General features: G+C 43.3%; 1 protein-coding gene across 1 annotated transcript; it reads left to right on the top strand.

Annotated features, from left to right (window-relative positions):
* The first annotated feature begins 12535 nt into the window (after positions 1-12535).
* Positions 12536-13183, top strand: LOC137942861 (uncharacterized mitochondrial protein AtMg00860-like). Its single transcript, XM_068788590.1, has 2 exons — positions 12536-12739; positions 12881-13183. Exons 1-2 carry the CDS (start codon positions 12536-12538, stop codon positions 13181-13183), a joined length of 507 nt encoding a protein of 168 aa, XP_068644691.1.
* Positions 13184-14171: the final 988 nt, after the last annotated feature.

Genomic DNA, 14171 nt, shown 5'->3' with positions numbered 1-14171 from the left:
TTCTTTTTTGTTGTTGTTGTTGTTGTTGTTGTTCTTCTTCTTCTTCTTCTTCTCGTCCCTTTCTTCTCCATCTTCTTCTCCTTTTCATCTCAAAGGTTGTCCACTCTGATGCCATGTTCATTTCTATGTGCAACACATAAACTAAAGAGATCTCAACAATAGGAGAGAAGAGAGTAGCTTTAGATCTTAGGTGAGAGGAGAGAAGAAACCATGGTAGAGAAAGAATAAGAAAAGAGAGAGAGGGAAACAGATTAATATGAGCCAAGAGGAAGAGACTTGGATCAAGGTTATGGACTTGTCCAAACCCTCCCCCTTAAGCTACATTTATAGATACTAGAATTACCCATATTTTAATTATAGTGAAGAAGAGACATAAAACATAAACTAATTACGTCAATGCCACTCTAATATATTCATATTTTCTAACATCAAAGAAATGAAACTTGACAATTTTTAATCATGCATGCATAGCCTCATGAATAACATCATAATCTCATGAAATCATAAATAACCGAACATCGGTTCAAGAAATAATATGTTAATAATATGTTAGGATCTTGCCCAGCCATGGATCGAGTCACCCTTCTTTCCTCTCTTTCCTCCATATTAAATCTTGACACTGGAATATGATTCTTGTTTCTGGAACGGGGAATGGTGGAATTTGGAATAGAATGATTGAGCTTTGAAGGAAGCTCGACCTGGACCTCAGAGGGAGAATCCGACCTAGACGTCTGAGGGAGAATCCAACCTGTTTAATTCTAATTTTCTCAATGCTTCCTTTGATTCACCTTGACGTCCCCATAAATAGGGTTAAGGAAACAAATACAAGTTAGACCCATGGGTCAACTGGTTCATGCCATATTACATCTAAACCAAACCAAATGGAATTAAATTAAAAGGAAATTGACATAATTTAATTCCTATGCCTGTTGATAACTCGTGATGCTATGGAGTCCATAACATCACCCCCCCCTCCTGGAGAAAGAGCTTGTCCTCAAGCTCAAAATAGGGGTAGAGGGCTCTGAAAGCTACTAAGGGCTCCCATGTAGTGTCACTGGGGTCAGCATCAACCCACTGCACTAGTATCTCCCAATCGCCTTGAATGCGACGAGCCTGCAACACATGTGCCAGAGTAGAAATGACACATCCCTCATGTAGTGGGGGCAGAGGGGTGTGCAGCAAGGGAGAGTCGCCCTGGAAGGCCTTCAGTTGGGAGACATGAAACACATTGTGAATCATGGCCTCTGGCAGAAGCTGCAAGCGGTAGGCGACTTGGCCAATGCGGTCCATCACTTGAAAGGGACCATAATACTTCAGAGAGAGCTTGTGGCATTTGGAGGCTGTCAGTGACAGCTGCCTGTAATGTTGGAGACACAGCCATACATAATCTCCTGGAGAAAAGAATACTTCTTGGTGCTTCTTATCATAATATAATTTCACAGTATTCTGGGCCTCCTGAAGATGAGTGCGCACCTCACTAAGCATGGCGTTTCTTTCTGCTAACACTTGGTCTAAAGTGGCTACCTTGGATGGACCTAGTTCATACGATAAAAGTTGGGGCGGATCTCTACCATATACTACCTTGAATGGAGTAGTTCCGAGTGTACTGTGGTAGGAGGTGTTGTAACAGAATTCAGCCCAGGTGAGCCATTTAAACCACTGTTTAGATGAGTCTCCCATGAAAAAATGAAGATACATCTCAATCGTCCGGTTGACGACCTCAATCTGACCATCAGTCTGTGAATGGTAAGCGGAAGAGAACACTAACGTTGTGCCTTGCAGCTTGAATAGTTCTTTCCAGAATGTACTAGTAAAGATGGCGTCTCTATCACTGGTAATTGAGGTAGGCATCCCATGTAACCGGACAATATTATCCATGAAGAGCAGAGCTACGTGAGCTGTAGTGTAAGGATGCGCCAGATGGAGGAAATGGCCATACTTTGAGAAACGATCAACGACTACAAATATAAAGGATTTTTAGGATGAGGAGGGAAGGCCATCTATGAAGTCCATGGAAATATCTAACCAGACTTGTGACGGCAGCTGAAGTGGTTGGAGCAAACTTGCTGGACTTAATGATTCAGCTTTATTCCGTTGATAAATCTGACAAGCCGCCACATAATTTGCCATATTGCGCTTCACACCCTTCCAATAAAAATCCCGATTGATATGGAAATATGTTTTTTGTCGGCCCTCATGTGTACTGTCATGGAATGAGGCTAGAATGTTGTGAATAAGTGGTGACGTGTGGTGCAGAAAAATCCAGTTTTTGAATAGGACAAGACGATCCTGAACAGTCCAATGTTTCTCTGATCTCCCCTGCTGCATCTCATGATATAATGCAATAAGTTTTGGATGTTGTTGTGTCTCCTTCCGAATAGAATCCAACAAGAGAGCTCTGGGCTGATTGATGGCATGTAATTGCTGCTCTGGAATGTCCCGGCGAGATAAAGCATCAGCCCCCACATTCAAACTCCCAAGTTTATACTCCACGGTAAAGTCAAACCCCATCAGTTTACTTAACCAATGCTGTTGAGGGGAGGTGGTGAGGCGCTGCTCAAGAAGATACTTGAGGCTGCAATGATTGGTGCGAATCAGAAATGGACGCCCAAAAGATAAGGCTGCCAATGCTGTATTGCCTTCGCTAAACCGATCAATTACCTCTCATAAGCTGCTAACTTGTGGTGGTGTTGGCCAAGCTGGCGGCTGAAATAAGCAATCAGGTGTCCTTGTTGGTGTAATACTGCACCAATACCGCCCCCCGAAGCATCACATTCCACCACAAATAACTCATCAAAGTCCGGTAGCTAAAAAACCGATGCTGATGATAATGCCTCTTTCAACTGCTGAAAGGAATGAGCTGCTGTCTCGGACCAGGTGAAAGCATTTTTCTTGAGTAGGTTGTTGAGCGGTGCTGCAATTTGGCCATAGCTGTGGATAAATTTCCTGTAATACCCAGCGAGGCCCAAAAATCCCCTTAACGCTGTAATGGAGGTGGTAGGAGGCCAATCTGTGACGGCCTAAATCTTACTCTGGTCAACCTTCACCCCTACTACTGAAATAACGTGGCCCAAGTATGCCACCTCTGAGGTGCCCATAGAACATTTGGACTGATTTAAAACCAAATGATGTGAGCGGAGAAGAGTAAATACCTGGTGAAGGTGCTGGAGATGCTCGTCTCAATAGTTGATATACAGCAAAATATCATAAAAAAATACCAAAACATATTTCCTTAAGAGAGATGAAAATACCTCATTCATGAGGGCTTGAAATGTGGAAGGCGCATTGGAGAGACCAAATGGCGTCACAAGGAACTCGAAATGACTGTGGTGATTGTGAAACGCTGTTTTCTCCACATCTGAAAGATGAACGAGGATCTGATGATAGCTAGACTTCAAGTCTAGCTTGATAAATATAGTGGCACCGTGTAACTCATCTAGCAACTCATCCACCACTGGGATGGGAAATTTGTCTTTAATGGTGTCAGCGTTGAGTTGCCTGTAATCCACACAAAACCTCCACGACTTATCATGCTTTCGGACCAGTAGTACCGGGGAGAAGAAAGGAGACTTGCTTGGCTGAATAATTCCCTGGGCGAGCATATTTTGGCACTGCCTTTCAATTTCATCCTTCTGTAGGTGGGGGTAATGGTAAGGCCGCACCACCATAGGTTCAGTGCCCATCTTCAATCAGATGCGGTGATCACAGTGCCAAATAGGCGGAAGAGCAATAGGTTCATGAAATATATCCTCAAAGTCTATAAGTAATTGAGATAAATTACAGTTGTCGGTGCTATGGACTTGAACATCCTGAAGTGCGCAGGGCACTGGTGCCTGGGTGCCATGCAATGTGATATGACATTGGCCCTCTGTGAAAGTCATGGTCAGAGCCCGAAAATCCCATAAAATAGACCCCAACAGTTGGAACCATTTAACGCCAAGTACCAAATCAAATCCTACCAGTGGAATCACCAAGAAATCTGCAATAAAGGAGTGTCCCTCAATATCAAAGTGGGTGGCTGGAGATATGCCCACACTGGCAATTTTGGCCCCATTGGCCACTGAGACAGAGAGGCTTGTCTGTTGCTGGATAAATAACCCAAGTTGTTCGGCCGTTGGCTAACTGATGAAGTTATGCGTGCTGCCAGAGTCAACTAAAGCTAGTAATTACAGATGATGTAACTGGGCTAGAACTTGCATGGTATTAGAATTGCCCAAGCTTGTCATGGCATGAAGTGAAATCTCCGGACCCTCTTGGTCTGTCTCCACAATCTCTTCCTCTGGTAGTATGTCCTCACAATCCTCCCACAGACACACACTAAATAATCTTTTGCATATGTGACCCTGGACATACTGGTCATCACAGTTAAAACAAAGGCCCGTGGCCTTTTTCTGTTCCATCTCCTATCTATTCAATTTTTTGAAGTAAGGGGCTGGTGGCATAGAGTTAGAACTTTCTGGACGCGGTGCTGCACTGGCTCCAGAAAGTAGAGGCCCAGAATAGGGTGTTGGCGCAGTGGCATTGTGCCTGCCTGGCCAAACTAGTTTTATGACCAGTGAATCCTTCAGAACTCGCTACTTATGCTCAATTGACCTGGCTAAATTCATAGCGTGGTCCAATTCTTTAGGACCATGTAATTCAACTTCCTGCTGCAGAGCTTCTATCAAACCAGTAGTAAAGATGTGAACATACTGGGAGTGACTGACAAACACACTAGCGCGGGCCAAACATTCCTAGAAGGTCTTTTGGTACACCTCTAGTGATCCATTATGTTTATAATTGATTAATTCTCCCAATGGATTTCTACTAGCTGGAGGACCAAACCTCATCAAGCATGATTGTCGTCACCCAATCCTGAACCAATTGGTCATTTCGGAATTGGTGGTACCATAAGAGCGCTTCATCGAGCATGTGGTATGCGACCAAATAAACCTTCTCATCCACTGGTGTTTTTTATAATAAAAGAATTGGTCACACTTGGTTAACCAAATAAGGGGTCCTTAGATCCATCATATATAGGAAAATCGAGTTTGAATTACCTGGAAACCATATTTGGTCCCTATGCGGCAAGCCCCATATGGGGATTGTTGTGGCACAATGGTGGTGGAGGAGGTGGTGGTGGCTGGTAGTGATGGTGGTCGGCCGGCGGAGAGTAGGCTGCCGACGGCGGTGCTCAAAGACCACTATTGTCTTATCGCCAGAGGATGGCTTGGATTGCTGCGTCCATGGATTTGATAGCCTCACGTAGGTTAGATGTGGTATGATGCACTTCTTCAAGGGATTGAACCTGAACATTTGTCCTCTGACGAAAATCCTCAACTAATTACCACAAATCCTCAGGGGGAGAGGAATCCCCAAGGGTGGACCTGTCTGATACCAAGATATTAGGATCTTCTTGAGCCATGGATCGAGTCACCCTTCTTTCCTCTCTTCCCTCCATATTAAATCTTGAAGTTGGAAGAGGATTCTTGTTTCTGGAGCGGGGAATGGTGAAATTTGGAATGGAATGATTGAGCTTTGAAGGAAGCTCGACCTGGACCTCAGAGGGAGAATCCGACCTAGACCTCTGAGGGAGAATCCGACCTGTTTAATTCTAATTTTCTCAATGCTTCCTTTGATTCACCTTGAAGTTCCCATAAATAGGGTTGAGGATGGAAATACAAGTTAGACCCATGGGTCAACGGGTTCATGCTATATTACATCTAAACCAAACCAAACCAAATGGAATTACATTAAAAGGAAATTGACATAATTTATTTCCTACGCCTATTGATAACTCGTGACGCTATGGAGTCCTTAACATAATATCCATCATTCCATAGTCATAAAGAACCTTATGACAACTTTGAACAGAGCATGAAGTGATCATATCGAAAAATCAACTTCTAGGCTGAAGTTATCATATAGAGAACAATAATTTCAAACTTTTTGTGAGAAAAGAATGATAAAGAACTCCAACTTTACGAGTCATGCACCAACAATCATTTTTAAAAACGAAATTTTAAAGAGAAGTACTTATCTTTCATTGAGCAAAAGAGAACTCAAGATTGATCCTTTGATCAACACCTCTAATCCACTGAGAAGATTAAAAGACCTTGATCATGAGCATCATAACTTCGAGATCCTAAACCTAATGCTCAGATACCATGTTAGATTTAGGATCCCATTTAGTGAGTAATAACCGAGCTAGTTTAAGGTGAAAAGAGTTACAAGAGGAAGATAGAAAGAAGAGAGAAAGAGGAGATGATCGAGTGAAGAGGAGAGGAGGAGAGAGGTTGGCTATGGGAATGAGAGTGAGAGGAGGGAAGGAGCATTAGCATTAGGTGACATGCCTAATCTTCCCCCTCAACATGTATTTATAATTTTGAGAATCTTACAAATTACATCAATGCCCTTTACCCTAAAAAGGGAGGAAAGGGACAAGAAGTAAAGACTTTTACATCATTGCCACTATACTAGGGTTACATCTTTCAATACTCTCCCATAATCCAGAGCTCTCTTTCTCTTCTCTTATTCTTTTCTTTTCGCCTCTCTCCTCTTGTTCTCTTTAGAGCTTTGTAATAATGTGATTAGGCCCTAGAAGTTAACATGGTATCCAAGTTGACATGCTAGGGCCTCACTTGAAGCCTGCTAAAAATTTTCTCTTGGCTGGAGAAAAAGCATGTTGAGAAAAAAAATTATGTCTGATCATGGAAGATTATATATGGATGGTTTCCTCTTAAAAGATAAGTTTCTACTCCCTTTAAATCTTTTGGTTGGTTGAGTTTCTGGCAAAGGATGATCAGCTATTGGTCTTTCATTATTCAAATTCAAGTTTATTATTATTATTATTATATTTTCGTCTCATGTGCTAGTTCTAAACTTGAGAAAAACATCAATTTTTTTCATTACTTTTATTGAAACTTAGGGTTCCATGATGTATAATCATAGTAGAAGAGGATTAGGAGAAGAAGAGTTGTGGAGAGAAGGTTTTATGAGGAGAAGAGGAAGAGTGACGAATTTGGAAAAAAGAAGAGGAAGATTAGGTTAATGGACTTGTCCAAACTCTCCCCCTTAAGTTGTATTTATAGATATTAAAAGCACTAATATTACAAGAATACCCTTCACCCTCGTAAGAGTGAATAAGAGACTTAATTCATAAACTAATTACATCAATGCCATCTTTGTGAGATGACTCTTTATTTACCATCATGCCACCACTATGTGGGCCTATGGGCTTGAGCCCATCTTCCACACAGTTGGACATGTGGGCTTGGGCCTAGGTTCCAACACACCTCCTCAAGTTGGGGTGAGAGAACATCATAAAAGTCCAACATGCTACAAATGGTGTATAGGATCTTCTGTTATGAATTGATCGGATTAGCGAAAGGTATACAGCATTGGCGGCCTTATCTCTGGGGACGCCCATTTTTTATTCGCATTGATCATTGCAGCCTCAAGTATCAGCTTGAGCAATGCCTCACTACCTCACCGCAGCAGTATTGGTTAAGTAAACTTATGGGGTTTGACTTTACTGTAGAGTATAAACCTAGGAGTTTGAATGTAGGGGCTGATGCTTTATCTCGCTGGGACATTCCAGAGCCGCAATTACATACCATAAGTCAGCCCAAAGCTCTCTTGTTGGATTCTATACGGGAAGAGACACAACAGTACCCGAAAATTATAGCTTTATATCATGATCCAGCAGGGGACAGCGGCAACCCCTTGGATGGTTAAGGACAATCTGGTCCTCTACAAAAACAAAATCTTTCTACACCACACGTCCCCACTAATTCACAACATTTTAGCCTCCTTCCATGACAATACACATGAGGGCCGACAAAAAACATATTTCCGGATTAGTCGGGAAATTTATTGGAGAGGCATGAAGTGCAGTATAGCGATTATGTGGCGGCTTGTCAGATTTTTCAACGGAATAAAGTTGAAACATTAAGTCCAGCTGGGTTACTCCAACCACTTCAACTGTTGTCACAGGTCTGGTCTGATATTTCTATGGACTTCATAGATGGACTTCCCTCTTCGTCAGGCAAATCCGTTATCTTTGTAATGGTTGATCATTTCTCAAAGTATGGGCACTTCAACCCTTTGGCTCATCCTTACACTGCAACTCAAGTTGCTCAGCTCTTTATGGATAATATTGTTCGCATACATGGGATGCCTAATTCCATTACCAGTGATAGGGATGCCATCTTTACCAGTACATTCTGGAAAGAACTATTCAAGCTATAGGGCACAACGTTAGCATTCTCTTCAGCCAACCATCCGCAGACTGATGGTCATATAGAGGTTGTAAACAGAACAATTGAAATGTATCTTCGTTGTTTCGTGGGGGACTGACCTAAAAGGTGGGTTAAGTGGCTCGCCTGAGCTGAATTCTATTACAACACCTCCTACCACAGCGCACTAGGCACAACCCCATTCAAGGTAGTATATGGTAGAGACCCACCCAGCCTTTTATCATATGAATCGAGTGCCTCTAAGGTCGCCACTTTGCACCACGCATTAGCCAAAAGAGACAACTTGCTCATTGAGGTGCGTACTCATCTCCAGAGGCACAACATACTATGAAGTTGTATTATGACAAGAAGCACCAGGAAGTCTTCTTTTCTCCAGGAGATTATGTATGGTTGCATCTCCAACACTACAGCCAGCTGTCGCTGACAGCCTCCAAATGCCACAAGCTCTCTCCAAAGTATTATGGTCCCTTTCTGGTTATGGACCGCATTGGTACAGTTGCCTACAGCTTGCAGCTTTCACCAGAGGCCAGGATTCACAATGTGTTTCATGTCTCCCAACTGAAGGCCTTCCAAGGTGATTCTCCCTTGCTGTACACACCTCTACCCCCACTACATGAGGGACGTGTCCTTTCTACTCTAGCACAGGTATTACAGGCTTGCCGCATTCAAGGTGATTGGGAGATCCTAGTGCAATGGGCTGATACTGATCCTAATGACATGACATGGGAGCCATTAGCTACGTTCCACACCCTCTACCCCTACTTCGAGGTTGAGGACACGGTCTTTCTCCAGAAGGGGGTGATGGACTCCATAGCATCACGAGTTATCCACAGGCATAGGAATTAAATTATGTCATTTTAGTTTTAATGTAATTTCATTTGGTTTGGTTTGGTTTAGATGTAATGTGGCATGAACCACTTGACCTATTGTAACTTTTTAAATTCCGTCCTCAACCCTATTTTGGGGGACGTCAAGGGAAGGAGAAATCAAGTATTGATAAAATTAGAGTAAACATGTCAGATTCTCCCTCAGAGGTCTAGGTTGGATTCTCCCTCTGAGGTCCAGGTCGAGCTTCCTTCAAAGCTCCTTCATTCTATTTGATTTCCATCATTCCACGTTCCAGAAACAAGAATTTTCTTCCAGCATCAAGAACGACCATGGAGGGAAGAGAGGAAAGAAGGGTGACTCGATCCATGGCTCGGGAAGAATCTAACATCTTCCAATATAAAATTGCAGTCCACCATATTTTGCTACATTCCCCCTCAAGGTCTTTTCTCACTGAATTGGGATTCTATAAAGCAGCCTCTATGGATCTATATTGCAATAACCAAGTGGCGATTCATATCACTTCAAATCCGGTCTTCCATGAAAGAACAAGACACATTGAGGTGGACTACCACTTTATATGAGAAAAATTTCAGGCTGGCATATTATTCCCCAGACATATCTCCTCGAAAGGACAAGTTGCAGACATCCTCACAAAGCCAGTACCCACAAAATCTTGTCCACCATTTGCAGAAAGTTGGGCAATTACGATGTTTTCTCTCCCCCAACTTGAGGGGGAGTGTTAGAAGATGGGCCCAAGCCCACACAAGTATGGAGAAGGCCCACACGTCCAAGAGAGGTGGCATGATTGTAAATAAGGTGTCATCTCATAGAGATGGCACAAGGGTGTAATTAGTTAAGGTGAACATGTCTACATATGACTTTTCTAATGTAAAGCTTCTAGCTCTAAGGGCATTGTAGGCATTGTAAATTCCTCTAAAAAACTATAAATAGAGGCCCTTGGTTTGGGGTAGAGCATCATCTTCTCCCAATTCATGGAAGCTCCCTCTCTCTTCTCCTTTCTTTCTTCTCTACCGGATTTCTCTCTTTGCTCTCCTCCTTTCATCTTCTCTCTTCCTCTCTTCTCCCTCTCTTGTTTTGCTTGAGGTTTTAATCATGGGGTCTTAAATTCAACACTACATCATAAACCGAGTAAGCATAATGTCCCTTCTGTTATGGACTCCATAGCATCCTAAGTTATCAACAAACATAGGAATTAAATTATGCTATTTCCCTTTTGCATGTATGTTGAATTTGGTTTAGTTTGGTTTGAATGTAATTTTGCGTGAACCATGTGACCCATGGGTCTGAGTTGTAATTTTGTCCCCAAACCTATTTATTGGGACAAAGAGCTGAATGAAGAATAAGCATTGAATCATTTAGTTTTAGCCAGGTTGGATTCTCCCTCAGAGGTCCAAGTCGGATTCTCTCTCAGAGGTCCAGGTCGAGCCTCCTTAAGGCTCAATCCATTTCACCATTACACGATCCAAGAACAAGAGTTCTCTTCTAGCGTCAACAACCAATCTGGAGGGAAGAGAGGGAAGAAGGGTGACAAGATCCATAGCCTGGGAAGATCCCAACATCTTGGTATCAGACAGGTCCACCTTTGGGGATTCCTCTTCCCCAGAGGATTTACGTCCACTGATTGAGGAAAATCGTCAGAGGTCAGAGGCTCAATTACAATCCATTGTCGAGGTTCGTCAGACCAATGCTGACCTGCATTCAGCCATGGCAGCCATGGATGCATCAATCCAGCTCCTCCTCCGGTGACAGGAGGACAGTGGGCTTCGAGCGCCGCCACCGGGAAGCTATACACCACTGGCCGAGCACCACCCACATCCTCCATTGGGACCTCACGCTACTGCCCCTAATTCGATTCCCAGGTATGTGAAATTGGACTTTCCTACATTTGATGGGTCTAAGGACCCCTTGATCTGGTTACACCGATGTGACCAGTTCTTTTACCATAAAAAAACACCAGCGAATGACTGGGTCTAGTTTTCCACATTCCATATGATCAATGAAGCACTTCTATGGTTCCACCAATTCAAAAATGAACATTTGGTTCCGGATTGGGATGTATTTAAACAATCTTGCATGATGAGGTGTGGTCCTTTAACTAGTAGCAATCCGTTGGGCGAATTGGTGAATTTGAAATAGATGGGCACAATTGAAGTGTACCAAAAGACCTTCCAGGAACGCTTGGCCAGAGCCAGTACCAATGTCACGCCCTCCCAGTATGTTAACCTCTTTATTGCTGGCTTGATAGAGGCCCTACGTCTGGAGGTTGAATTACATGACACTAGAGATTTGGACCACACTATGAACTTGGCCAGGACCATTGATACTAAATAGTGAGTTCTGAAGGAATCCCTAGTCCGAAGACCAGCTTGACAAAGCAGGGCGACTACCACTGCTCCCTCACCCTATTCAAGGTCTCCACATACTGGACACAATGCAGATCCACATGCAGAGAGTTCTTCCTCCACGCCGCTAGTATCATACATAAAAAATTGAATAGACAAGAGATGGAACAAAGGATGGCAAAGGGTCTCTATTTTAATTGTGATGAACAGTATGTCCAGGGTCACATATGCAAGAGATTATTCAGCATGCTTCTTTATGAGGATACCGAGGAAATACTCCTAGAAGAAGACAATGTTGAGATAGAACAAGATGCCCCAGCTATTTCACTCCATGCCATGACTGGAATGCATAGTTCCAACACAATGCAAGTTCGGGCCAAGTTGCCCCATCTATAGTTACTAGCCTTAGTTGACTCTGGCAGCACGCACAACTTCATAAGTCAGCCAGCGGCAGAACAGCTTGGGTTGGTAATCAAGCAGAAAATAGGCCTCTCCATCGCAGTGGCCAATGGGGCCAAAATCGCCAGTGTGGATATCTCTACAGCCAGCCCCTTTTGTATTGAGGGCCACTCCTTTATTGCCGATTTCTTGGTGATTCCACTGGCAGGATTTGATTTGGTACTCGGAGTTAAATGGCTCCAGATGTTGGGGCCTATCTTGTGGGATTTTTAGGCCCTGACCATGACCTTCACAGAGGGCCAGTGTCATATCACCTTGCAAGGCACATAGGCTACAGTGCCCTGCACAATTCAGGCAGCTCAGGTCTAGAGCGCCGAGCACTATAAGTTATCTCAATTACTTACAAAATTTGAAGATTTATTTCAGGAACCTATTGCTCTTCCACCTTTTCACCACTATGATCACCGCATCAAATTGCAACTGGGGACAGAACTTGTGGTGGTTCGGCCTTACCTTTACCCCCAGTTATAGAAGGATGAAATTGAGAGATAGTGCCAAATTATGCTCGCCCAGGGAATTATTCAGCCCAGCAGGTCTCCTTTCTCATCCCCTGTGTTACTAGTAAAAAAACATGACAAGTCCTAGAGATTTTGTGTGGACTATAGGCAGCTCAATGCTAACATAATTAAAGACAAATTTCTCAATCCCATGGTGGACGAGCTGTTAGATGGGTTACATGGTGCCACTATATTTACAAAGCTGGACTTGAAGTCAGGTTATCATCATATTAGAGTTCATCCTTCAGATGTGGAGAAGACAGCGTTTCGCATACACCATGGGCATTTTGAGTTCCTAGTGATGCTCTTTGGTCTCTCCAATGCGCCATCCACTTTCCAGGCCCTCATGAATGAGGTATTTAGCTCTATCTTATGGAAATATGTTCTAGTCTTTTTTTATGATATATTGGTGTATAGCAAACATTGGGATGAGCACCTTCAGCACCTTCACCAGATATTTACTCTCCTATGTTCACATCATTTGGTTTTAAACAAGTCCAAATGTTCTATGGGCACACCCGAGGTGGCATACTTGGGCCACGTTATTTTCGCAGTTGGGGATAAGGTTGACCAGAGCAAGATTCAGGCCGTCACAGACTGGCCTCCTCCCATATCCATCATAGTGGTTAGGGGATTTTTGGGCCTCGCTGGTTATTATAGAAAATTTATCCGCAGCTACGAACAGATTGCAACACCACTCAACAATCTCCTCAAGAAAAATGCTTTCAGCTGGTCCAAGCCAGTGGATCATTCTTTTCAGCAATTGAAGGCAGCCCTATCTTCAGCGCCGGTTTTTTAGCTACCAGACTTTGATGAGTTGTTTTTAGTGGAATGTGATGCTTCGGGCGGGGGTATAGGTGCAATGTTACAGCAACAAGGCCATCCGATCGCTTATTTGAGCCGACAGCTTGGCCAACACCTCACAAACTCGCGGCTTATGAAAGGGAATTGATTGATTTAGCTAAAGCCATCAAGCATTGGAGGCCCTATCTCTGGTGTCACCCATTTCTTATTCGGACCGATCATTCAAGCCTAAAGTATCTTCTTGAGCAGCATCTCACCACCTCCCCTCAGCAGCACTGGTTTAGTAAACTGATGGGGTTTGACTTTAACGTTGAGTATAAACCTGGTAGTCTGAATGTGGGGGTGTTATGGATTCAATGGCATCACGAGTTACCAGCAGGCATAGGAATTAATTAATGTGGTTTTCAATTTTCATGTAATTGATTTTGGTTTGGCTTGGTTTACAATTTATTTGGCTTGAGCCAGTGACCCAAGGGTCTGAATTGTATTTGGCTTGAACCAGTGACCCAAGGGTCTGAATTGTATTTGGTGTCCTCAACCCTATTTAAGGGGACGACTAGGTTAATGAAAGGTAGCGATTGAATTATCAAATTAGCCTAGAGTAAATTAGAGTAACAGGTCGAGAGCTCCTTCAAGCTCTCCCCCTTTTTCCCCAAATCCCCTTTCCAAATTTCTTCTTTACATCACTCTATCAATCTATCCCTACGTCAAGCAAAGCAATGGAAGGAAGAAAAGAGAGGGGGTGACAAGATTCATGGCTCGTGAGGATCTTAACAACGTGGTATCAGATAGGTCCACCCTCGGTGACTCTTCTTCTCCAGAACACATACTTCAAGTGCTTTCAGATCTTCAACAAAGGTCCACGGATCAAGGTGCTGAAATTACTAACATCAATAATTCATTGCACACGCTGGAAACTTCTCTCCAAACCGTCATCTGCCAGCTTGCAGCACTTCAATCAGCAGCGCCACCACCAGCAACAA

Source organism: Aristolochia californica, unplaced genomic scaffold (genome assembly GCF_029961685.1).
Source record: "Aristolochia californica isolate CCGP_79_NKW_82.1479 unplaced genomic scaffold, dmAriCali1.0.hap1 SCAF_10, whole genome shotgun sequence".
NCBI lineage: Eukaryota > Viridiplantae > Streptophyta > Magnoliopsida > Piperales > Aristolochiaceae > Aristolochia > Aristolochia californica.
Note: the sequence above shows the minus strand (reverse complement) of the source record. Positions and strands in the feature narration are given on the sequence as shown.

Coding starts and splice junctions, on each gene's coding strand:
- LOC137942861 (XM_068788590.1), top strand. CDS start 12,536: ATGGTGGACGAGCTGTTAGATGGGTTACATGGTGCCACTATATTTACA. Junction 12,740..12,880: donor TCCAGGCCCTCATGAATGAG/GTATTTAGCTCT, acceptor GTTTTAAACAAG/TCCAAATGTTCTATGGGCAC.